At 46.5% G+C, this 23,468-nt stretch overlaps 10 protein-coding genes across 10 annotated transcripts; 3 read left to right on the top strand and 7 right to left on the bottom strand.

The window, feature by feature from the left end:
- Window positions 1–426: 426 nt before the first annotated feature.
- F5Y00DRAFT_235801 (glycosyltransferase family 1 protein) lies at window positions 427–4,662 on the bottom strand. Its single transcript, XM_048007623.1, has one exon. It carries the CDS (start codon window positions 4,172–4,174, stop codon window positions 842–844), a length of 3,333 nt encoding a protein of 1,110 aa, XP_047865422.1. The 5' UTR covers window positions 4,175–4,662; the 3' UTR covers window positions 427–841.
- Window positions 4,663–5,670: 1,008 nt separating this feature from the next.
- Window positions 5,671–6,861, top strand: F5Y00DRAFT_261624 (uncharacterized protein; the record flags this gene model as incomplete). Its single annotated transcript, XM_048011236.1, has 3 exons — window positions 5,671–6,206; window positions 6,278–6,314; window positions 6,493–6,861. The coding sequence occupies 3 exons, from the start codon at window positions 5,671–5,673 to the stop codon at window positions 6,859–6,861; spliced, it is 942 nt and encodes a 313-aa protein (XP_047865421.1).
- Window positions 6,862–7,492: 631 nt separating this feature from the next.
- F5Y00DRAFT_235798 (uncharacterized protein) lies at window positions 7,493–10,475 on the bottom strand. The gene is made up of 2 exons (XM_048007622.1): window positions 9,771–10,475; window positions 7,493–9,698 (listed from the first exon to the last, which is right to left on the bottom strand). Exons 1-2 carry the CDS (start codon window positions 9,935–9,937, stop codon window positions 7,778–7,780), a joined length of 2,088 nt encoding a protein of 695 aa, XP_047865420.1. The 5' UTR covers window positions 9,938–10,475; the 3' UTR covers window positions 7,493–7,777.
- A 297-nt stretch (window positions 10,476–10,772) lies between these two features.
- On the top strand, window positions 10,773–11,476 carry F5Y00DRAFT_261622 (uncharacterized protein; the record flags this gene model as incomplete). Its single annotated transcript, XM_048011235.1, has 2 exons — window positions 10,773–10,863; window positions 10,986–11,476. The coding sequence occupies 2 exons, from the start codon at window positions 10,773–10,775 to the stop codon at window positions 11,474–11,476; spliced, it is 582 nt and encodes a 193-aa protein (XP_047865419.1).
- A 282-nt stretch (window positions 11,477–11,758) lies between these two features.
- On the bottom strand, window positions 11,759–13,984 carry F5Y00DRAFT_261621 (uncharacterized protein; the record flags this gene model as incomplete). Its single annotated transcript, XM_048011234.1, has 4 exons — window positions 11,759–11,997; window positions 12,067–12,682; window positions 12,744–13,687; window positions 13,750–13,984. The coding sequence occupies 4 exons, from the start codon at window positions 13,982–13,984 to the stop codon at window positions 11,759–11,761; spliced, it is 2,034 nt and encodes a 677-aa protein (XP_047865418.1).
- A 252-nt stretch (window positions 13,985–14,236) lies between these two features.
- F5Y00DRAFT_235795 (superoxide dismutase) lies at window positions 14,237–15,944 on the bottom strand. Its single transcript, XM_048007621.1, has 3 exons — window positions 15,366–15,944; window positions 14,941–15,288; window positions 14,237–14,781 (listed from the first exon to the last, which is right to left on the bottom strand). The coding sequence occupies exons 1-3, from the start codon at window positions 15,411–15,413 to the stop codon at window positions 14,533–14,535; spliced, it is 645 nt and encodes a 214-aa protein (XP_047865417.1). The 5' UTR covers window positions 15,414–15,944; the 3' UTR covers window positions 14,237–14,532.
- Window positions 15,945–16,010: 66 nt separating this feature from the next.
- On the top strand, window positions 16,011–17,188 carry F5Y00DRAFT_235793 (uncharacterized protein). Its single transcript, XM_048007620.1, has 2 exons — window positions 16,011–16,590; window positions 16,668–17,188. Exons 1-2 carry the CDS (start codon window positions 16,370–16,372, stop codon window positions 16,897–16,899), a joined length of 453 nt encoding a protein of 150 aa, XP_047865416.1. The 5' UTR covers window positions 16,011–16,369; the 3' UTR covers window positions 16,900–17,188.
- On the bottom strand, window positions 17,035–19,372 carry F5Y00DRAFT_235790 (HET-domain-containing protein). The gene is made up of 2 exons (XM_048007619.1): window positions 18,830–19,372; window positions 17,035–18,750 (listed from the first exon to the last, which is right to left on the bottom strand). Exons 1-2 carry the CDS (start codon window positions 19,317–19,319, stop codon window positions 17,231–17,233), a joined length of 2,010 nt encoding a protein of 669 aa, XP_047865415.1. The 5' UTR covers window positions 19,320–19,372; the 3' UTR covers window positions 17,035–17,230.
- A 144-nt stretch (window positions 19,373–19,516) lies between these two features.
- Window positions 19,517–20,995, bottom strand: F5Y00DRAFT_261617 (uncharacterized protein; the record flags this gene model as incomplete). The annotated part of the gene is made up of 2 exons (XM_048011233.1): window positions 19,517–19,653; window positions 19,717–20,995. The coding sequence occupies 2 exons, from the start codon at window positions 20,993–20,995 to the stop codon at window positions 19,517–19,519; spliced, it is 1,416 nt and encodes a 471-aa protein (XP_047865414.1).
- A 1,079-nt stretch (window positions 20,996–22,074) lies between these two features.
- On the bottom strand, window positions 22,075–23,361 carry F5Y00DRAFT_269487 (uncharacterized protein; the record flags this gene model as incomplete). The annotated part of the gene is made up of 4 exons (XM_048012455.1): window positions 22,075–22,604; window positions 22,668–22,864; window positions 22,958–23,078; window positions 23,145–23,361. 4 exons carry the CDS (start codon window positions 23,359–23,361, stop codon window positions 22,144–22,146), a joined length of 996 nt encoding a protein of 331 aa, XP_047865413.1. The 3' UTR covers window positions 22,075–22,143.
- Between the last annotated feature and the right edge of the window lie 107 nt (window positions 23,362–23,468).

Raw genomic sequence — 23,468 nt, 5'->3', positions numbered from 1 at the left:
GGTCCCTCTTTCGACAGTGCTAAAGATAGGAGAGTTTGTGTTCGGCCCCCGATTATCAGTTACTGATTCTAACAATTCATACTTGCTTGACAACTTGTTATTTAGATAAAAGAGGATTGAGGATTCAGATCGCTCATTAAGAAAACATCCCCGAAATTTCGGCGTTAAGACCGCAACCCCGAGAATTCAATATCAGTATCTGGGATAACCAAATAGAAACTCTATATCGCTTAGCTATTTGATAAACAGGCTACCCCTTTCACGTGTCTCCCTGGATATTCTTATAACGGATATGTTTTAGTACCTCTAATAGAGTTACAGTGCTACGAGATTCTTTCAGCTGGACAACTATAACACCGGCTTGAGGGTGATATGTGGGCGACTTATATGTTTAATTGCTAGTATTGGCATCTAAAGTCAACTTAGCTCGTTATGTAAGTCAATACTAATATTACTAGGTAATCCTATATCAACCAGAAGGCTATTATTTGTATATATTATCCGTAACTTTCTTAGTAGCCAACCATATTAATAGATGCCTTTAAAAACCCCCAAACCAACCAGAATCAAAATATGAATATTCCAGGGCTGGAGAGTTATTATTGTAGGATATAATTCCAGCAAGGCGATTCTACTTAGCTCTTATTACTTGCTCCGTATTAGATCCTGACCTCCTTAGTTGTTCGTCCGACCTATGACAACAGAGGTGAATGTCATTCGTTATGTGATACTCCTTTAGCATTGCCCCCCCATGATCTAGTTGTTTCTTTAATCAATCAGTAGTATACTTAGTTTCTCGTTCCATCATTGTCAAGCCCGCGATAATCCCCTGGCCAACCCCCTATCCATCTTGGATCCCCCTACGCTTCCCGAGTGCAGCCTCGGTATCTTCTCCTCTTGAGATAGCTTCTATTGCTTTCTCCGCGGCCGCAATGCTCTCAAATGCAGGAACTTTCCCATAATTTCCTACCGACTTAACCTTCCTAGCACTCTTGCTCTTCGTCTTGAAGTGGGGTACGAACCATCGTTTCTCATTCTCCCGTACAATTGCATCAGCCAACCGGCGCATAACCTGCCAGCCTTTAAGAACTGTGTCAGTTATGGCCTTGCGTTCGGCCTCTGTTAGGACACCAAGCTCCCGCTGTGCTTGGATGATCCGTGCGCGACGGAGATATTTAAGGGGCTGCTTTTCGCGGTCGGCCTGCTTAGAAATACCTTTGAGTGTGTAGCCTATTGGACCGACCAGTGCCGTTATATTTTTTAATATAAATCCGGTAAATCCCATGCCAACACCTGCAAGTGCGCCCTTGATTCCGTCTTCCCTAGCTCCGCGAATCGGCAATCGTACAAGCCCGGTGAATCCGTCATAGATACCATATATAAATTCATGTCCTGCGGCCTTGAGCCCAGATCGTATTCCGGTGATCCGGATCGGGCGTCTAACGGTCTCATCACCATACAGACGGGGAGCGTTGTGGAAACCTTGGGCCAGCGCGAGCGAAAGATCAACAGGTGCATGCGCTAGGGCTCGGCCAGTTTTACCAATCCCTTCTTCTATCTCATCTAGGTACTCTTCTTGGAAGGGCTCAAGAGGAGCTGTTGAAGGCGTAGTTGCATGCGTCGAAGCATGCCCAAGGCGGCCGCTTTCGTTCGTATCAGTCCCAGCACCACCGTCTCCTTGGATTGGAAATGGGAATTCGGTTGGGCGTTTAGTTAGGGCATCTTGTTTTTGCTGTCGCTTCCTCTCCTTCTTTCTTCTCCGCTCGGCTCTCTTGTGGGATGTTTTCGCCAGTCTATACGGGACGCTGCCTATTCCACTAAACACGTCGCCAACTGTTCCGACTATCGAGCCAACAACCCCTGTAACAGGCTCTCCCGGTCCTTCAAAGTCATTCCATTCCTTATGTCGAAGGAGGCGTAGTCTCCGCCAACTTATTAACCCCCGACTAACTACAATGTAGGCTGCCAGAGCGCTGAGTTTGATGCTGGTTCGCTTAACGCGCCACACCGCCACGCGATCATCAAGGATTGAACATCGCATCGAATTTTCTCCAGATAGCGTTAAATTCCGATGGAATGCCTTCACCGCGTTTTGGGCGCCATTACCTTCAAGTTCGATGTCTCTAGATATTTTTTGCACTGCTTTCAGTGCCTCATCAGTTAGGCAGAATTTAATGCCTTCTGCCAACTCCTCGGCATTCAACTTCTTATACGAAACCGGTACTGGTCCAGCGCCTGCATTACTAACCATCGAACCCCAAAAGTGTTGATCGCCGAAGAAAGGTACAATCATGGTCGGCTTGCCGCACTTGAGTGCGATAGCAGTGGTTCCGGCACCGCCGTGGATGACGCAAGCTCGAACCTTTGGGAAAAGCCAATCGTGGGGAGTATTTTCCAGCATGTAGATATAATCAGGAACATCTACCCGGCCAAGGCCACCCCAGCCTTTCGATACTAAGGCTCGAACACCAGCTAGTTTCACAGCTTCGAAAATCATCTCTGTGAAGCGCTCGGCATCGTCAACTACGATCGACCCGAAGCCAATGTAGACAGGCATCTCGCCTTTCTCGAGAAATTTGAGAAGATCCTTTGGTGGATTAAAAGATGAGGCAAGATCAAGGAAGACAAAACCAGATACGTCTACCTCCTCGCCCCAATCGTCGGGCTTAGGTATTAATCCCGGACTCCACAAATATGTGAAAGGGACATGAAGGCGGTATGTCGCTCCAGGAGCCCAGAGAGTAGATACCGGATCTAATCCTAATGTCTTAACTCTGAAATCATTAACGAGGTCTCCGAGTCCCTGCCAGACCATCATTTCGACGAGGGGGTAAGAGATAAAATTAGTATACCCGGGGTCGACATTGGATTTCTTGATGGTTGCTAGGGGGTGAGGAAAAGCCTCTGTAGGTGTGTATGGAAAAGTAAACATGAGATGCAGGGGAATTCCTAGAGCTTCAGCACAATGAATATGCGCGAAACTGGGTGGATTCGCAATGATGGCGTCTGCGATAAACGGATCCTTTTCGCCCATCATCTTAATATTGTGGATGTCTCTTTCATTATCGGTTGCATTAATGCAAGCTCTCCAAAATCCATCAAACATCTCGGCCATAGCAGCACGTCTTTTTCCAATATCGCCAGCTTTCACTGTCTCGAGCGTCGGGATCATACCGGGATTCTTGACCATAAAGGCCATCAGCTCTGAGGGATCGCCACCAACGGAGAAGAATTCTAAACCCGAATCTTTCTCGACAAAGTCGCGAAAGGCGGGATGAGTAGCGATACGCACGCGATGACCGTATTTCTCTTTTAGCACCTTTCCTATCTTCAAGAACGGCTGAGCATCACCCCGGGAGCCAATGACCATGATTACTATGTTCAGCTTCGGTCGTCTCCATTCCTCCGATGCCGCCGTGGTAGCTGAAGATAACCGTGAGGAGGCTGGCCGATGGCTGGTTTTCCCTTCCTCGGCCTTCCTGGGCGTGACCTTCTTAACGGCAGTACCGAGCGCCTTCGCGAGATATCCGGTATTACTTGTGTCATTAACTGTAATATTCAATCGACCATCCCTCTTGGATACCTTGCCTTTTGTTCGATATAATTCATTTGCGACTCGAAAGCGCCGATATCTGTCACTGGATATTTTACGGTTCGGCTGTCCTGAGGACTGGCCTGCACGCGTTTTCCTCGCCTTCCCTCCATATTCCGCTTCCGACGATGACGAGTCTGATGTATCGTCATCCCTGTTTTCGTCATAAGCATGTTGCAGTGCCATGTCAAGCATAGAAACATCCGTTCCTGCTCGTTTCATAAGAGGAAAAGCCGAAAATATTGAAGTCCGACGTTGGCTTTGTTGAGGATTTGATGACGATCGCGCCAACTTGAAAGATTGCTTGTTCACAGGCTCTGACCTGGACTTTTTGGGACCCTCGGTCGGACCAGGACTTTTGAATTGATCTAGTACGCCTTCCGATACGGCTCTCTTGCGCGAGATAGGCAGTTCGATATCCGGAGGAATATAGCTCGGATATACAAGGTTACCTTGCGAATCTTGGACGATGGTCCGGCGGTTCCCGTCTCGCGGAACATCGCGTACTCGGAGTAGGTCTTGCTCAGACCCTTTAGTATTTATTGGCGCCGTCGAAGGCTTGTCTAATTCGATTGGAGGCATAGTCGTATTAGTTTATTCGGAGATGAAGCCTATACCCCATGGGCTATTGTTGTAGACGATGCTACGAATACAACTGCAAGTTAAGATCTAGTCTCATCCGGTGATATTCTAACACGTAGTATTTATCATCAGGAGAACTCTATTCTTAGGTGGTCGTCTATGTAGAAAAGATGGGGAGGTAGTGTTGTTACAATTAACGGTGACGTTGATGTCGACTCATCGTTTACTTCAGCCAAGATTAAAGTTATTCAAGGCCGTGGACTGCAGTTTGCAGATGCAGACATGGAGTATTGTCCCTCGTAAGATTCTTGTGATAGTTAAGTCCATGTTTGATAATAGGGAAGAGATAGAAATAGGTAGATATAGTAGAGTATGTTAGAAGTAGGTAGCATGAAAGTTACGGCCGGGAAGATAATGTTTGACAAGCCAGAGTCTTGATGCCGATATTTGTGGATAATAAATTGATGTTGTGACATCACCGAAGCGGACGCTATCTGGCTATGTATTATCATGGACGCCACACGTCAGGGCATATCCCACTTATTATTACAACCTGATCCCTGCAGCCAAGATCCGTAAGGGGGCCATACTAATTTCGGCATAGCGTCTAGCTCGGGCAAAATTCCCCAGAGAAGGAATTCAGCTATGCAGCATGTCCAGCCACATGAATTACTACCTCACTGCCTCATAGTGTATGTATTACCTAGAAATTCGAAATTGGATCCCCCAATTCAATAATAGATTTCAAAGCATCAGGAAATAGGTATTGCTCGACAACTTTACGAATATGGTTGCTAAACTTACATAGGTACCTAGGAGGTACCTAATCATTTCAACCTTACATTCGTAGTAGTTATAAAAACACGATAATCAAATCACATATCACGGTACGGCCCGCCGCTAAATCTTGAATACTCTCATAACAATCGTAAAATGCTTCAGATCTGAGCAAACCTTCGGCGGCTAAACCTTAGTTCAAAATCGCGTTTACACTAATATTGATGGCGTATTTCCCTTCAACCCCTATCTACCTGTTGATAGGAGCTTAGCTTCGATTCACTATTATTAACGCTATCGTGTTTTCCCCTGTCCCCTTCCTATTCTCCTTTCACGATACGCTAGGGCTGCAGTCAAAGGTAGGTACATAAGCTATATACACTATACAAAAGGTTTCTATGGATTGAGCTGAATCCTTAGCCCCCAATGGAACCTCGAGCGTAGCATCGAATGGTATCTATCCAGTGGTAGCGCCTCGTGATAAGTTATGGACTGCATGGGTAGGTAGATTATACCCGATTGCTGGCTCGATTGAATTTTCAATGGGCAGAAGACGGTTATTTTTAGTTTTCCTGCCCACCTTCTTCAGTCGCACTCGGTAACTTGCTTTCATTTCTACTTCAAAGTTTCGAGTTCTTGTGGTATACATATCATTCATACGTCGCGCGCAGCTTGGCGTTTCCCCGTTTGTAAACGCAGTACGACCACACTCACGGGACATGGCAAACAATACTGCCGCCGGACCTGACTTAAATGCCGTCTGTCCTCATTATACTGACGGCAGGGGCACGCCTGTGTGTTGGGACTGTGCTGAAGGAGGCCATCTTGGCCAAGGTGGAGAGAACCCAATGACTCCAGAGAGGACTAAGAAGAGATTCGTACTCATGGATGGGAGTGAGATCCTTAACCACGATCCCTTAGCACCAGAAGTACATCCTCCCGTAGAAGGGATTGAAGTTGGCTCACCCGATCCACGAAACGTCCCTCAAGGAAAAGAGGTCTTCTACGCGCCGCAAGTTATAAGCACTCCGGATAACTATATCAAGGACAAACACAATGGGTGGAATACTGAATCAAATGAGAATACCGAATCAAATGAGAATACCGCCGCCGCCTCTAAATCGTCCACCATACTCGGAATTCGAAAAAGAGTATTCTGGTTACTCTTAATATGTATGTTCGTAGTTGCTTTCGTGGGAGCGGCTGTCGGCGCGGCGGTTGGAGTAACCCATAGGAACCAAGCCATCAAAGCTTCGTAAGTAATTATGTTCTAATGTTTTCATCCTTGATGTAGGATCGTTGCTAATGAAGGCTTCTCTCCGATAGGTCGGCAACACCATCGCCGCCGGTAGGTGAAAATCAAGTAAGTCAGAGTCTTATAGATCCTTCCATGCTATGGCAGGGTCGTCGGTTGTAACAAAAGACTTTGCGATTTCAATTTCTTTCCCCCTTTTTTGCCTTGGGAACTGAGTCAACGGACCTTAAGTTCATAAAGCGATTACAACTGCTACTAGGTACTGTGCGCTACTAACTCAACCAAGTCTACAGACTCTCCAAGTCCCATGAAGACCTCACCCTCTAGTACAAGTGCGTCACCCACAGCTACTCCAAGTTCAGCACGCAGTTGCCTGGGCGCCGACGGAAGTACGTATACAGACGCAGGCACTGGGACGAAGTTCAGGATCGAGTGCGACGTATCACATCAAGGCCGCGATATCGAGAACCTCGAGGCCGAATCGATGAAGGAATGTGTTTCGCTATGCGCTAAAAATACATATTGCGCGGGCGCTGTCTATTACGACGTTGGACCGCAAGGGACGGATCTTAATTACTGTTGGCTCAAAAGCTCCTTGAATGATAGTGATATAAGAGCCACGACGGATGCGCAGTCGGTGGTGCGGTTACAATAAGAGTAATATCCAGCCTCTCGTGGGAGACGACACCGCATATCTCGATTCCTCGATACTATTTCATAATGTTGGGTGGTAATTAAGCCGTATCCTTGATCATATATCCTATGCATAGCGTCATATCATTAATCTAGTTCACGCATGAAGAATAGCTCTCTTCGACTCTGTATATTTCCCGCCGATATTGAATTAGAATGCAGAAATAACTATTAGCCACATATTAACCCAACAACTCATAACTTAGATATCGTTGTAATTCGAAACATACGGACTGTGATATCCGCGCAAGCCCGAAGGAAATACTTATCAGTCGTGATCATATTGACGACCTATGGGTACATCGGAGCTTTTAGGGAGTAAGTTTCCCTCGCAGTTCCTAGCATTTTAATATTAGACCCCAAACCCCTTACCATTTATAACAACATCGACCAAAGCCAGACACGACGTGAAAATATGACGTGAATTTCTTCGAATCGCATCCTCTCGTCAGAAAGGGGTTGGCGGAGCATATCGTATGAGGTAGTATGTGATATTACAGTGCGTAAAGCTCTCACAATGTAGGTTCGAACAGATTCAATTACAAAACGTCTATAACGACGCACCTATTAGACCTGTAACTCGACATATACTCCTACCGATAGAATAAAATCAGAACGAAGACAGAGAGGTACGCTTACCGCCTTCAACAACTCTTTATATTTCAGGCCAAACCAAGGCCGACATAAATAGAACTCAAACTTATAACTTCCATCTTCATAATCGTCCTCAAATGATAAGCCGAGAACATTCCAATGTCGAACTTGATGAAATATATTGCATAATGTCGTTATTGGGTCTCTATTCCTCACATGGCCTTAATTACACTGCTATGAACAGATAGGTAACTAATCCCGCACTATTCCATCGGGAAGGGCGTTCACGGCCCGGGCCTGTTTGGTAATGGCCTAGGCCCGACGATTTGTCTCCTTCCAGCTCCAATACCCGCAGATCCATTGTTTTGGCTGTCGCCGCCAGTATATCCGCTCCACTGACTAACGTCCCACCGGCCACCAACCCCGCCGCCGATACCGTCTACACCATCGCCTGCTCTAACCGCCTTAGCCGTCTCCTGCTGCGATTCCTCCCATTCGCGCTGTCTTTGCCTTTCCATCTCCATCTCGCGCTCTAGTAACGACTTGCCGGCCCAACCGCCTGCCTTCGTCTTAGCTTGTGATTCGGCTCGTCGCCTGTCCTCCGCGTCACGTTCTGCTGTGACATCGAGCTCACGAGAGTAAGTCTGCTGCGGAGGAGCCGGAGCGGGCGCCGGGTTGGAGGCGAGGAAGCGATCCGTACGATTACCGTTAGAATTCGGGGATGGGACAGGAAGAGGCCGTGCCGACGGGTTTAGGTTCGAGCCACCAGTTGCCTGGTTCTTAATCCGGTCCGGAATGGGAAGGGGCCTACCCTCTCCAGTTCTTTGGGGTTTTATGGGCACAGGTGGTTTCTCTCCTGTGTGATTGGTCTTGATTGGTGCAGCCAGTACAGGCACGGGGAGTGGACGCGGCGGAGGCGGAGGAGCAATATCTTGCTGTTGTTCTTGCTGTTGCTCTCGCTCACGCTGCTCTTGCTGACGTCGATTCCATTGTGTACTGAGGAACTCGCGCTCGTCTTTCGGTCGCCATGAGTCTTGGCGACTAGGTGGTCTAGATTCCGCCTTTTTTGGCCGGCTACGAGATCGCGCTCGGTTCTGTGACCGCCTCTGTCGTTCTTCCTCATATTCCATCTCTCGCTTCCTTGCCAACTCTAATTCCTGCTCTAACTGTTTGATGCGGTCGCTATACCCGCCACCGCCACTCTTTTGCGGCGTGATATCGTGTTCGGCTTGGTATTGGCTAAGGAATTGCCCTTGCAATCGGTTATCGTTTTTGCCCTTCGCACGGCGACGCTCTTCGGCTAGTTTTGCTTCGGCTTCTTCTTCTTCCCTCCTTCGTTTCTCCTCTGTTAGTTTCCATTGGCGCTCTTCCTCCTCCCACCGACGTTTCTCTTCTTCCGCCTTGCGCTTTTCTTCGGCGCGCAGCCGTCTTGTCTCTTCTTCCCATCTATGCTCCTCTACTAACCGTGCCCGTTCCTCTTCAGCTTCTAGGTCAGCCTTACGGATACGTTGCTGATCATCTGTTTGTAACCTCCGTCGTTCGGCTTCGGCCTCCTGCTCTTTGCGCTTGCGCTCCTTATCGGCCAAGCTGGGGACAAGAGGACTGGCGCTAGTAATCTGTCGCCGCCCTCCGAAAGATATACCTAGGTTGCCTTGACTTGCGCCGCCCATATAGCCGTACTGCGCAATATTCCATGCGGGGCTTGTAACTCCCTCGAGGTCTCTCTTGCTCCAACTAGATACGGACGGCGATCCTACACGTTCGCTCGATGGCGGTGGACTCTTGGTAGGACTCCAGCGCCCCGAACCCGAGTCTCCGGTTTTTGTAGGGGTTATACCGGACCGTGAACCGTACGTAGACGAGTTGTTGCTGACATTAGAAAGTTTCCTATTGCGCGGCGTCGTTGGACCTGTGCTTTGCGGGCTCATGGTGGCGGATATTTTCGCCTTTGATCCAATGGGAGAGGGAAATGCGGAGGGGTTAAGGGAATGCGCCGCTCGAGAGAAAGCGCCGAGGCACTGGAGAACTTGGGCGGGATCTTTCCGCTCGTATAAATCGACTGTAAGAAACACATCGTGGTCTTGCAAATTCAGGGGTGGCGATTGGCAGGCGCGCAGGAAATGTGAGATGTTCTCCATCTGGATGAAAGGCATAGCAGATTGTTTGAATTTAACGCCGGGAGGACCGACGGCCAAATTAATGAGTCTACGAGAAAGAGGAATCATTAGTCAAACTGCAAGATACGATAGTGTATAAGATAGGTATGCTTGAACATACTTGCATAGAGCAACGCCATCCTTAAGTCCGTCGAGAAGATCGTTGGATGGAAGTCTGCTACCTAACACACTCTCAATCCACGACTGGGCTTCGTTCGCAGCAGCTGGCGTATATTTTTCGAGGCGCAACTTTCGCAAGTCCTTGTCCAAGGATGTTACTGATGCCATACTAACTCGGAATTTTATTCGCGCGGCTCTGATGCGTAATTCTGACGCGCAATGGTTGTTGCGTGTTAACTGATAGATATTGATGATCAATATAATTAGATTAGTACCTAGGTAGTAATATATGGAAGGTAACTATGGGTGCAGTAAAGCGATTCGTATGTATTGAGGGTAGTAATAGTGATTTGCAGTTCGGAGAATTGCTGGTTGGAATGGAGGATACGTGGGATGAGATAAGACGACGTCACCAGCGACGAGATTGGTATGCGGATAGACGAAGGAGTGAAGAAGAAATGACTAGAGATGGTGATTAAACCGCTATGAATTATGGGAATTGACAACGCGTTGGTATTTTCTACAAATACAAAATTAGCGAACATGCGTCTATTAAAAAGATGAGAAGTTAAGATGGCGGTTGCGCCGTCTTAATGTGGAATATGAAGATGGCAGGGTTCCACGCCCCCACTACCGCCCTTGCACAATCAGGAAATAGGCTGCGCGACAGGGATGACGTTTCTTCTCGGCATTAACTGATTCGGTCTGACTTACAGATGGGGCTTGCGTGCGGAGAGCAAATGAGACCTTGAATGCTGTGGCACGCGGGATGGCATATTGAAAATAAAACTCCGTGGCGGTGCATATGTTTGGTTATCTTATCGCATCTTTAATAATTCTGACGTCGACTTTCGGCTTGGACTTTTATTATTGAGACCTAATGAGCCAGTAGCTTGGTAGCGTTGAAGCTCACAATACTTTGTCTTAATACAAACATTCAAAATATACCTACCGATTTTACCAAATCCTACTCGACTATGTATATAAATATAACCGCATTCCAATGTCGACCATAAAGCAAATAGGCCCTATACGAAAGGCCTGGTACCAATGGAAAGCTCTCCGCCTGCCGTGGAGGAAGCGCTTTCTCGTCGGTAAGTCATAATATCATCTTTTCTATTTCTATTTCACATAACCTTTTCATATAATACCACTACTACCTTATCTCGAATAATTAACTTACTTACATACTATCTTTTTTCTCCTTGAATTATAGGCCTCGACCTTCAAGGCAATACATATTGGGAATTCCGCTTAGTACGCGGCGATCCCTCCGCTCCGGAATCGCGGTTCCGGCGCATCGTCAATTATCCGCGGTCTACGCACTTTAGCGAAGTCAAAGTGCCGCCTTCGTGGCATCAGTGGCTTCGGTATCAGCGCCAGCAACCCCCGACTCTTGACGAGCAGGCCGATGAAGTTGTTCGCCAAGAGCGCATTAAAGTCCTAGCCGCTGAGGCCGATGCGCGCTGGGAAGCTAAGCCTAGCCTAATTGACGTGCCGGGCCGTGAGAGGGGACAACCGGTGCCTCCGCTCAACACGGGTCGGACACAACCTCAGGAGCGCGCGGCCCGTGAATCGCCGACTCGGAATGAGCGCGGCGAAGTAACGCAACAAAAGGATGACCCCTGGAAACGCGCACGGAGCAGTGGCCCCGGCGAAACTTGGCAACCAGAAGCGTGGAGTCCGGCCCCAGCGAAGAAACGGTGAGAAGAAATATACAAAAAGCCGCGGATGGCGTAGCGTCGTATTATTGCGTGAGCAACTCTATGTACCTATGTATATCATAATACCATGTAAATAGCAATAACGAGACAGCTCATGGATTCTAATGTTGCATTAATAGACTCACCAATACCACCATTAGAGCCGCTTAGGCTCACGTAAAATAAGGACATTGACTCCCTCCACACCAGAGATCTACATATGTGTACCTAAGGTACCGATGCAAACTACTTCCTTTTGTCGCCTTTTAAACTCAATAACTAAACATTACTTCCGCTTTCCGCGCTTGGGACGTGCACACTCGGGACACATCCATTTTCCTCTCGGCTTTGATTTGAGGCCGACGCATTTCCAGTGAAACCATTCGTATGGGCAGTTTTGATTGTCGCAGGCGATCATATCGCCAGACTCCTTGTCTTGGCACAGACAGTATAGCTTTTCTTCAGCTTCGTCTTCATACTTTTCCATGTTATCGACAGCTGTCATAAAAGTCGCATCAATGTCATCTATACGTTTAATCAGTACTTGACGATAAGCGGTTATAAGAATTGTTCTTCGAGAATGATATGCATTACCTTCGTTGTCCTCATCCTCATCCATCGCATCCAGTTCCATTGCGCCGTCACTATTACTGTCGGCTTCGATAAGGTCAACTAGTACGCGTAACCTTTCCCCTGACATTTCTAACACAAGGCGAGCTTCCACATCCGGGTCTTCGGTATTCATTCGTCCTCGGGCTGATGTTTTCTTCCGTTTCACCTTTGCCTCCCTCGCAGCGATTCCTTTCTCGGTTGCTGCTCGCAGGCCTTTGCTTAGCGTTCCACTTCCTTCGCACCACAAGATCTGAAACAAGTTTTCAAGTAGCACTGACACCTTCGCGTTGTCTTCGACTGCAATGGTGTTCGCAGGATAAGGAAGAAAACAGCGTTCCAAGATTTCAGTAGTGATGGCATCAGATTCTTGCCAGGTACGGTCAACTTTGGCTGGCGAAAGAGCCGTCGTGGGCATTAAGAGCAATAGAATACCTTGTAATGTCGATATTTGCGACTCTAACTTCAGGGCCGACGTCCGATTGTTTACAAAGGCGGTAAAAATAGGCAAAGGAAGGGACTTCACCGTCGTTTCGAACCTCTGGTAAAGGTCGGAGAGGTCCAACGGAGGTCTTGGAAGGTAGTGGCAGAGATATGATAACTGTTCGACTTATTAGCCTGCGACATGGTTCTGTACCACTTATGAATGGGAATTATCTTACCAAGGAGAATAGACGTTGTCGTAGAGGAATTGACTCTACGTAGGCGGGCTCCAACGCTTGGAAATCTGGGTCTCCCATATCGCCCGAGTTCACCCTTCGTTTCTGTGGTGTTGGCGGTTCAGACGTTTGAGAAGAGTATACCGATTCATCATCCAACCAGCCTCCAAAATTACCCTTTTCAATATTGACTGTTTCGCGTTTCCTTTTCTTTGAGGTGCTTTTGGTATTTTCCTTGTGTTCCTTTTGCCAGATCTCCCGGAAGCGAGAACTTGCAGCGACACCGCCGTCAACAAATATTGCTTCCATGATCCATTTTAACCCCCCTGCGGAGCGTCCGGAGCGTTGGGCAACGTAACCGGCCAGAATCGAATCCCGAAGCATAGGGCAGTCCGACTGGCCATTTTCGACGTCTAGATTGTGGCGCTCGATGAGATCTTTCTCTAATAGATCTATCATGAACTTAAGCCAATGTCTCCAGTGTCGCCAGCGGTTTGGGTAGAGAACACTGCAATTGAATGCCCAGCCGACCACGTGAAAGAAGTCCTGCCCCCGTCGCCAAAGACAATCTTGGTAATGTCTACGTCGCATCTGCGCATAGCTACCCTCGCCACTATCGTCGTCGCCGCCATAATCCTGGTCATCGCCCGAATAAGACTCCGGTGTGCCATTTCGCGCGCTCGCGAAGCGGAAAGCCTCTTTGAATCGGCCGTTGATAGGTCCTAAGCGAGAAAGGAGACTTCGTAGGTAAATAAGGGACTCGGCAGATACCTCGGACCAGCCCTCTTCCCTCGGTCTAGTCGTAAATTTCGGGTGTACGATAGCTGTGCTAAGCAGCGACAATTGGTTCGGCGGGGGGCAGTAATAAGGATCATTTGGACCTTTGCGACTGGATGATAATAGGCTATTTAAGAGGTTGAGAGTAATTAGGTCTAGAGAACAACAGCCTATGATCAGTGAAAACAGTCTACAACATTTTTACTTTCTTTTTTGGAGAAAATAAGCATACATAAATTCTCCTCCAAGTAAATCTGACAGTGCTGCTTAAGTTCCGGTGGAAGCTGGCTAGCCTTGCTATACGATTTGTCGGCTTCATCTCCACCGTCGACGATAGGGCTGCCAATAGGACTGCCAAGATCTATCGTTGTAGCATTCAATGATTTCCGTGGAGATTCTGTTGCTGTCGCATACGAACCGGGTGAAGAAAGAGGTGTAGAATCCAGCGGTAACCTGTTCGACGTCATGGTGGTTGGATTCGGAATCGAGTCTAGAGCTTGACGCGTGAAGACGTCAAAAACGCGACGAAATATCCCCGCGGTTTTTTAATGGAAATACCGTTACTAAATTAGATTGGTGGGGTCAATTTAGGTATCTTTCTGTGGGTGCCACTAAACAGATCTAATGTTACACGGCAGCATGGGTTGTATTATGTACCTACATATCGGGGGATAAAGGGAGACAGACCTCTTAGGTCCTTTCAAGAACCTTGGAAGAATCGTCAGCCCGGTGTTCGTTTATTTCAAAAATCAGGCTATTAAAACGAATTCCAAGTTCAAGGTGATTTACTAATAATTTCCCACGCAGTTTCACATATTTTCCACTTTATCAAGAGCTTAACTACGTCATTAACAAGATTACAGGGGAAAGTGGTCGGCACGTCGCCTAATTGAATCGGAAACGCAACGATCGTTACTCAACGTCAAAGAGCATGTCTTCCCAACGAAATTCGGTTCCTTAAACTATCGGCCTATGGCAGATATCTACTGCACTCCTGTCACCTAGTTATCTACCCTTACATGTTGGCCTTGAGAACCTTGAAGACGTCATCTCTGGTTCCAGCGTATCGCGTCTCGGCAGTCTTCCAATTGATCACCTTCCAGATGTTCTCGACGTAAGCCGCCTTCCCGGTTTGATACTGAAGATAATAGGCATGCTCCCACATATCTACGCCAAGGAGGGGAGTGTCGCCTACGACAATCGCCTCCTGGTTCGCGGTAGTCACAATGCGGAGTTGACCACTGACGGCTTCCTTGACGAGCCACTACGTCATCGGATAGAGTTAGCCATAGTCATTTCGGTACATTATTAAATAAACCAGGCAAGTGGCGATACATTTTAACCGATTCAAAGAAGATAGGTTTGGAAATATGAGCGTCTGGGACAGTCAAGAATAGACAGATAATAGCTGGAATATACTTACACCCCAGCCGCTCCCCTGAATGCCCAGCAGAGCGGTTCCGAAAACCTCTTTGAACTTGTCGAAGCTACCCCAGGTGTTCTTGATAGCACCGGAGAGCTTGGGGGCGGCATCAAGCTTCGAGTCGGGAGAGGAGGAAGGTGCTAGACCTTCCCAGAACAACGAGTGGTTGATGTGACCGCCACCGTTGAAACTGATGGCCGACAGCTGGGCCGCAGCATCCTGCAATCTACCTTCCGACCGAGCCTTGGCCTCTACCTCAAGGGCCTTGTTCAGGTTCGTGATATAGGTCTGGTGGTGCTTGGTGTGATGCAGTTCCATGATCTGCTTGGAGATGCTGGGCTCCAAAGCCTAGTGCGCCATGTGGTCAGTAGGGGAGTACTGTTTGCGTAGAGAGGCAGCCAGGCTACAAGTAGGATGAGACTTACGTCATACCCATACGGGAGCGGGGGAAGGGAGTACGTCTTTGCGGCCATTTTGAGATGTGTGCTGATACTGTAGATATCTGCTAGGAGAGTTCTAGCTACAGAGAATATTGCAGAGTACGAAGAATAGTTTGGTGGTAAGTAGAAGAATCTGCGACCGGTAGTACGATCTGGAAGAGTTTGTATGCCTTCTACCGTGTTGCGGGTAGATCAGTTTGTGGACAGTTGATAAGTAGAAGTAATAAAAAAGGGGAGGCAAAGTAGGGTAAAGTGACGTGCTGTAAAGATGAAGAGCACTTTGGCGATGATAATGATGACAAACACAAAATAGCAGGTGCCGGATGACCATCAAGGTACTCTTGCCTTCTTCCCCGCGTTCTTGCGTCTTCTTTACCTCAAGACTCGAATAGATACTTTAGGTACATTAAGTTCCAATTAGTCTGATATAGCAGGTACGCCGTCTATCAAGGGTAACAGCGACTAACAATAGTTGGTTACTCGCTGAACTCTATAGCTGTGCGACGGTTTCCCAAAAGCGGGTCGCGAAACGGCCTCAAAGAGCGCAAACTTGCTCAACTTACATGTGAAAGCTTGTAACAACCACAACTCTCTCCTATTCCTACTAAATTATTTAATGTGCTCTTATTTGCTTATTGTGTTACATAATAGGGGATGTTCCGTATGAAAGATGATGATTGGTACACAGTGCCGTTATTGGCGTAACTACATCATGGAACCTTGAGGGTCAACAGAACTGGTCCTTACTCCTGAATCCTTGGCACGATATCTTTACCTAATTTTCTGGACTCAATGCTTTTGTTAAATAGTTAAACATTTATATCTTTTAGCATCCTATCATTTTCCAGTCAACTTACTTTCCCAATCAGAAGTTAGGTATTTACACTATATCTTATACTTATTCTCTCCGTCAAAGTGAGTTAGTTGGGCAGGTCGTTACTCTAAACGAACGTCTTCTTCCAATAATACGTCCGAATAATACTTAAACAATGTGTGGCAATCATTCTCGACAGTCTCGCGGCGGTGCCCTCGCCGTGCTCAGTCTTCCGTTAAGAACCACTCGATCCATGCCTGCAGTAATGACAGGTCGACTCACATTTCACGACTGTGGGAAGGGAAGTTCTGTCGCTACTCATGCTACCTTCGTACCCGACGAAAACAGTGACAATAGTAGCTTCTCCAATTTGGATTCATGTATTGTTGGTATCCAGTAAGCATCTCTACCTCTAGAAAAGTTTGAACAGTAAAGACCCGGTGCGAGTAACAATACTGACAAGGCTTGTGCAGTGAGACTGGAGACCTCACGAGGTCTGCTATAATAAGTCCTTTTCTCTACAAATTCAGCCTATCACGGACACAATCGACATTAAAAGACGACCAGGAACATTCGATAGAAGTACCTCTTAGTCATCCAATGAAAATCGAGGTTGGAGGTGAGGGAATCATTGGTCGGAGGGTTACTCTGTGGTCGCAACATGCTATAGAGCCCATCGCAGAAGGAATCATAGGATACAATTGAACAGATATACAAGGAAATTGTATTAATGAGTAATAAACAGGCGTCACGAGTTACGGGAGTTACTTTGGGAATTTAGGTCTCATCCTTTTACAACAGCCCATGAGGATGGTTGATTTGCCTCAGCGTTAAGGGCTAATACTTGAACTCGAGGGGGCCGTATATTAGACGTACCCGTGTAATATGAAGATCTTTTTTTTTCTTTTTTTTTTAAAAAAAAAAAAGCCCTTCTAAAGCCTCTAGGTAATTGAACAACCATCTCGGTAGGGCTGAGAGGGAAGAGACAAAACACTACACCCCCCATTAGAAAATTCAACAGACATTTCGCTTGGCCTTACACTAGCATAATCTGTTCGCGTGACCCTAACGACCAGTTTCTTGGAATATTCAGCTCAGCCAGCCCGCACCGACGATAAACATTGTCCCCTTGACGAGCCGCAACCAGTGCCAAGAAGCGCCCATTTGTCTCGCGTGCGAGCACTAGGAAGGACGACTGCTCTTCTGGCAGGAAGTGATATTCAGCCGAGCCTTCGGAAAAGTCAGACCAGCATTCGATCAGTACCTTAGGGCTAGTCTTTCCCGTCCTAGTAAATACATCTTCTCCTTTTAGAACATGACACGATACTAGTAGTCTACTATGCGAGGAATTGGTGTCCCACTCAACTACCGCTTCCGGCTTGTCAAAGTAAACAACACAGTCCAAATCTACGGGGCCTGTGATCGACATCCAAGACCAAGTTGGTAGACCGATAATACTCCTTCGTTCTTCTAAGGGCATTGTCTTCCATAATAACCCAGTTATTGGTGATGATTCCCAGACGCCAAAGTGGCACTTATCTCGGAAAGTTTTAGAGAGGAAATCCACCACACCACTGATAGCGAGCGGTCTGTCTGTGTAATAACCGAGCTGGCGAAGGGTATACTGCTCCACGATCTCTCGCCAGATATTGTCGAGATCGCCTCCTTTCGTATCCACAAATAGGCCGTCTTCGTGAGCTTGACTACTCGCGATGCTATCAATGATTCGCCGAGGATACACAGCAGAAAGTTCGTAGTCGATGGAGCTCCAAGATTTCTTCATCACATTCTTTGTTCGGCATCGGATGAATGGTTCGAGGTCTCCGAATACCAATAGTCGTGTAGGAAGTAGAGCCTCTTGAAATGTCCAACCCCTCTTGTTCAAGGGAAATATATCAGTCTTATGCGCGTGTACAGGTGAAATGGTAATACTGTTAAGACTTTTAGGATCGTAGCCTTTCTCGGAACTATCAGTGAAAGGGACAGTGCAGGTGGCATGCCGTGTATTGAACGTTGCCGTATTATTGAGGAAACTCTCATTAACCGAGGTAGATGTAGCAGCGGCGATAGTAACGAAAGAGTTTTGATAAATAGTACACATCTGGCTAATTTCTTTCTTCTTGTCCTCGGGGTCATTTTGAATGATGCATAACGCATCTATCCATAGGTAACCCAATCCTAAGGAATGTGTTACCAGAATTGCATCTTTTATTGTCTGTGGGAGGGAAACACTGTCCAGATCATTGTTAAGGAGAACGTCGAGATTATCTTTTGTTAGTTCTAATGGCTGCGGGCCTCCCCAGCAGTAACTCAAGGCTGCGTATAATTCTTTTCCGAATCCTTTTCTCGTATCGACTAGTCGTACTTCTGGAAAGGCCTTCTCACTTCCCCTGACTTGTAATAGCCGGGACGGAAGTGTTGTTGGGCCAGAGGGTAGGCATTGGGGATGCGATGTCCGGCAATGTGCAAGCATCGACTTGATATCGTCGGTCCATCTCCTAGTTAAGCCATTCCATTCAACAGGCCGAAAATTGGTAAATGATGCCAAAGGGCTATCTAAAAGAAACTACAGTCAGCTAGCCAAAAAGCATATTTCGTAACCAATTAAGTCTACGAGATGTGAAGCTTAGAGTACCTTTAGAAACAACCAGTCGCAATGGCCGGAATGCCTGCCACTTAGTACGTCCTTCGTCCGATTCTATGGCTATGAATATTCTGTCAACACCCTGAACTTGAATCAAGTCGTTCTTCACTGTAAGGGGTTCTAGACTGGCGGTAGCTCCAGAAATTCCCATGATGTATTGGTTTCTTATGGGACGCGTCATGACTACCCAGCATGCACCAAGTTCGTGTTGTTTCTCTGGTTTTATTTTACCAGACGTAGGGTACATCAAATCGCGTAGGCGTCGCGTTGTGAGCACGTTGATAGACCCTCCGATGAAATCCTCGTTCCAAAGGTAACTACAGAATCGGCAATCTGGTCGGTCCGGGAATGTCGCGAGTTTTGAGTGTCTAAACGTATTTGTGGAAAGTAATTGTGAAAAGCCATCGCTTGAAAACAATAATTTACACCTTTGACACAAGCTACCTTGTATTTCCATGGTGATCATGGTTTCTGTTGCCATCTTCTATAATACGAAATTGAGGGAGGAGTTTACTCTGTATTGAAAACTCAACACCCCCCAGCTTAACACAGAGCTCATACATATGAGTATTAAGGTGCTAGGATTTAAAAAGGGGTCCCTTTAAATATACTAGGTAGACTATCAGCTGACTTGTTAATCCAGAGTCCCCCACCATAAGCACCGTAAGGATGCATAATTTAATAAACGGAAGCAAGATCCCAGTAAACAAACGTTTTCCATTCCCTAATAAGCCAGTTACTTGGTGTTTGGTCCGACTTTCCAATCGCATGGCTATCGTATTCATCACCCATGACAGTCTGCTCCAGCCAGGTTTCTATTTTGTCGACAAGGCAGCTTTTGCAGAATCCGCACGGTATATTTTTTCTTACGCACCTACCAGGTGCCTGGCGTCCCTTCAAATTCCAATGCCACGGCCACTCTAAATGGACATAAAGACTCTTCATATTTTGCAATGCCTGCAATGGCTCCAAAAGGCGTTTATGGATCTTAAATAAAGATTCAGTATTGTTGTCTGACAGGTTCATTTGACGGACGAAATAGTCAGATGTCCAGTTGTTAGACCCATGAAACATCATATGAATATTAATTTTCAAGTTGGACACATTCGCATGGACTCTGAGAATGTCTATAGCAAGCAACCAATCCGAATATAGAGGGTTGGATTCCTCGAGGTATGCGTCCAGATCGATGGGCGGAAATACAATCTCAAGACAACGCAGACGAGACAGGATGCTTGGCTGCCTATATCTTAGAATGAATTGCGATATCGGTAACTGTATCGGGCGTCGTTTAGTTCCGAACGAAGCGTGAGTTACGTGATGTCCATGGAGAACTATAGGAAATACGATAATGCGGTTATAGTTGTAGAAGACGTCGCATGCTTCCTGGTACATGGTACGATTAACGAGCATCAGAGATCGTGGCGGAGTCCAACACCGACAGCGCGGTGAATAACCGCTACAAACAAGACGACAGAAGTCGACCCGGGCCTCACGCCAACCATGTTCAGGCTTCAAGCAGCCCAGAGGTTGGCACTTGGAGCAACGATCCTTAAGGTAATCCCTGCATTCGTCATGGATGCAATCAATCCAGCGACAAATGTGGAAGCCATCGTTTGGACTCCATTGGACCTGGTTCATTGGCGCGACTAGGTCTGTGTATTTTAGTATCTCGTGCCTAATTTCCGGTGGTAGTTGCATGAACGGGAAAGGCCTTTGTAAACTCGCATTCGACCCTTTAGCACGAAGAGCTACCTCTTCAGCATACTTGGATATGCGACTATTTTGCTTGTCATGCAATCGAAGTTCACACTCGGCCAGGACACCGGCGAAATCTAGCAGGGGTTGGAGGACCGCTGAGGTCGATTCGCTGTCCTCCTCTCCTGTATCGCATACCAGATCTAGCTTCAATTTTCCCGGTGTAGCATTAGAGAGAACGTGTTTGGCAGCGGCTTGCCAGTCGGCGATATGTTTTTGACTGAGAGGGATACACTTGGCCGAGGATGGGTATCCGCCGTGCAAATGCAAGCAAACAGACAGCTTTGTCAGGTTGGAGCAGCATTCAGGTGATAGCCCGCGAAGAAATTCAAGATCTTCTTCAAGGTGCTTGTGGTGAACTCTAAAATCGAGGCCATCATTGGAAGATCTGAAAGGCATCGCTTATTCCGAGCCAGGACTCAAACGCGGTGATGTCCTTTTTGTTCCAAACGTAAATTAAATTCCACGAAGAGGGTTAATATTGAGGTAAGTATGTCGTCGTATGGAGACAGGGAGGTATAGGATAGTCTTTGGTCCTGCTGCTTGTTGATGCTATCTATGGCGCAAGAAGATTAGGTATGATCTAATACGAAAATTCAAGAAGAAATTTAGCCAAAAAGAATGAGTGGTTTATATGCCAGCGTGGTAGCTATGTGTCTATCATCTGAATTTCGTTATACGTCATAAGAGTGACTAGCATTTAGATCCTGAGTATCTGCTTTTTATTGAATAGTTACACGTCCTACCTTATGGAGTACCTAGTCATATAGCCTGATTCACTGATAAATCCATCCATAAGAAATGTCGACATTGCATCACAGTGTACCTATCTAACAATGCGGATGATTCACTAGCGGAAACCAACGTGGTGCATTAGAAGTCACTTGAGTACCTAAATCTTCAACTATATGTCATTACCAGGTCAGCTATGTAGTGATAGGTACCTAATAATTCAAACTATTACAGACGGGACTTGTCTGTTAGATTAAAGGAGCATCTGGGAATAAGGTTCTGATTACCTTCTCCCTGCTCTAGATTATGGCTTGTTTTGACGATATAACATCTTCCGGCATAGAAAACAAGCATCCGTTAGTACTTATTCTAGATATATTCACCTTTAACTATCATATTACGGAGTAGTCAGGCCAAAAGGTCAGGTAGCTGCAGCCCCCTGGATCGCGTGGAAATACTCCGAGGGTCAAAGTTTTAGGACGGCCAAACTGCATATTAAGCCTAAGGGATTGAACTTTCATTTTTTTAAGATAACTACCTCATGGAACCCGGACAGGCATTCGAGAAGACGTCTGTAGCTATGTCCATGCTCATCCTAGTGATCTCTATCGATATTTCGAAGAATGTGTTATCTCCGGGCTTCATAAAGAAGAGAACTATTCATTTATGGCATTCTCACAAATATAATATAAAATATCTTTCATGTATTCTAATACATTAGATATATATATTGATATCTTATATGACTAGTATTCGTTTGTCGAGGAAGGTGTACATAGGGCTATAATATCCTCTAATTCCCGCGACAAGTATGTTTATGCCGAAGAGCCATTGGCGCCCACGAAGACAACCAATACGGCCGCGTACGCCACCGTAATCGAAAAGACATGTATAATATCATTGAACACCCATGCCGCCGCAAGACCGACTATCAACACAAACAATGCTGTTATAATAAGCGACGCTTTTGGACTTCCCATCTCTATCATTAGCCACACAGGCATAATTAGATATATCCCACCTATAACAGAAACTACGGCTCGCACGAAGTACGCTCCCCTTCGTAGTTTTTGGGTCATCTCAGTTCGGGTGTCTCCAATAGCTGTTGGTTTTTGTTCTAGGGGTGGAACGAAGTTGAACGTTGGTCCGCCAATTTCAAGAAGGGTAGATTGAAGTATGGCGGCATCCACCTTCCTCTCGCTTGTGATAAGGAATGGATCCTGCAGACCTCCATCAACCCAGGTGTGAACATAGTCGTTGTCACGCGTCGCCGTAACTTGGGTAGCGTTATTAGTTCTTCCATTATCAGTCTCACAGCTTTTACCAGAAATCAACTTACTATACTTCTCTAATAAAGACTCCCAGTCACTTGGGAGTTCTTTAAGATAATGCATCTTCATAATTCTGTTGATGAGCTCCATCTGAAGCTTCCGCATTCTCATCCGACTAAGAGCTGCTATACTGAGCTTCATAGTTACCTCTTGACATGGTTCCTTTGCTTGCTCAACATCGTCAGGCTTCGCATCTAGTTTTAAACTAAATAATGGATTTTAAATAATTAGTAACTTGTAAATGAGCAATGGAGTCAGACTACTTCAGTTAGGTTAAGTAGTCTCTTGTATCACTTACCCCATTGTATATTGGAAAAGGATGTCAATGTCGTCTTCCCGGGGAGTTATTCTCAAGATATCATTCTTAAAATGTCGAACCAGAAACTGTTTGATCAATTCATCTTCCTGTGTTGCTGCGGCTATTGCACGAAAAGTCTGTATTAGGCATGGCCTTTAACGAGGGAAGTATTCGGAGGATTACGCACCTCTTGCGCCCGGTTCCGCGGTACCTATTCTTTCGGTGGTACGCTCTGAAAGGATCTCTTTGGGAGTAGTCGGCTTATGCTGTGTTGCAATATTCGGTGCCTCTTCTGAAATCTCATGGCCGAGGCGGCTATGGGATGAGATAGATGAACCCTCAGTGTCGGTGACTCTTTCTAAAATGGTTGCAAGGCTATCATCTCTATCCGCGGAAAATGCCATCGCATCGCTGTGGCCTATGTTTGCCTTATCACACTTAGGTGATCTTAGCTGGTTACCTCTTAGGTACCTATGCTATATCGTGTATTTTTGGAGTTTATTATTTGAAA

The sequence above is a fragment of the Daldinia vernicosa genome (assembly GCF_022497035.1).
Source record: "Daldinia vernicosa strain CBS 139.73 unplaced genomic scaffold F5Y00scaffold_20, whole genome shotgun sequence".
NCBI classification, from domain to species: domain Eukaryota; kingdom Fungi; phylum Ascomycota; class Sordariomycetes; order Xylariales; family Hypoxylaceae; genus Daldinia; species Daldinia vernicosa.
Note: the sequence above shows the minus strand (reverse complement) of the source record. Positions and strands in the feature narration are given on the sequence as shown.

What these genes read in the sequence shown, in the direction of transcription:
- F5Y00DRAFT_235801 (XM_048007623.1), bottom strand. Translation starts at nt 4,174, where the DNA reads ATGCCTCCAATCGAATTAGACAAGCCTTCGACGGCGCCAATAAATACT.
- F5Y00DRAFT_235798 (XM_048007622.1), bottom strand. Translation starts at nt 9,937, where the DNA reads ATGGCATCAGTAACATCCTTGGACAAGGACTTGCGAAAGTTGCGCCTC. An exon ending in GATGGCGTTGCTCTATGCAA is followed by an intron (nt 9,699 to 9,770) that starts GTATGTTCAAGC and finishes TCTTTCTCGTAG; the next exon opens with ACTCATTAATTTGGCCGTCG.
- F5Y00DRAFT_235795 (XM_048007621.1), bottom strand. Translation starts at nt 15,413, where the DNA reads ATGGCCGCAAAGACGTACTCCCTTCCCCCGCTCCCGTATGGGTATGAC. An exon ending in CGCTCCCGTATGGGTATGAC is followed by an intron (nt 15,289 to 15,365) that starts GTAAGTCTCATC and finishes ATGGCGCACTAG; the next exon opens with GCTTTGGAGCCCAGCATCTC. An exon ending in TTCAGGGGAGCGGCTGGGGT is followed by an intron (nt 14,782 to 14,940) that starts GTAAGTATATTC and finishes CCGATGACGTAG; the next exon opens with TGGCTCGTCAAGGAAGCCGT.
- F5Y00DRAFT_235793 (XM_048007620.1), top strand. Translation starts at nt 16,370, where the DNA reads ATGTGTGGCAATCATTCTCGACAGTCTCGCGGCGGTGCCCTCGCCGTG. An exon ending in TCATGTATTGTTGGTATCCA is followed by an intron (nt 16,591 to 16,667) that starts GTAAGCATCTCT and finishes AGGCTTGTGCAG; the next exon opens with TGAGACTGGAGACCTCACGA.
- F5Y00DRAFT_235790 (XM_048007619.1), bottom strand. Translation starts at nt 19,319, where the DNA reads ATGGCAACAGAAACCATGATCACCATGGAAATACAAGGTAGCTTGTGT. An exon ending in GCGACTGGTTGTTTCTAAAG is followed by an intron (nt 18,751 to 18,829) that starts GTACTCTAAGCT and finishes AGTTTCTTTTAG; the next exon opens with ATAGCCCTTTGGCATCATTT.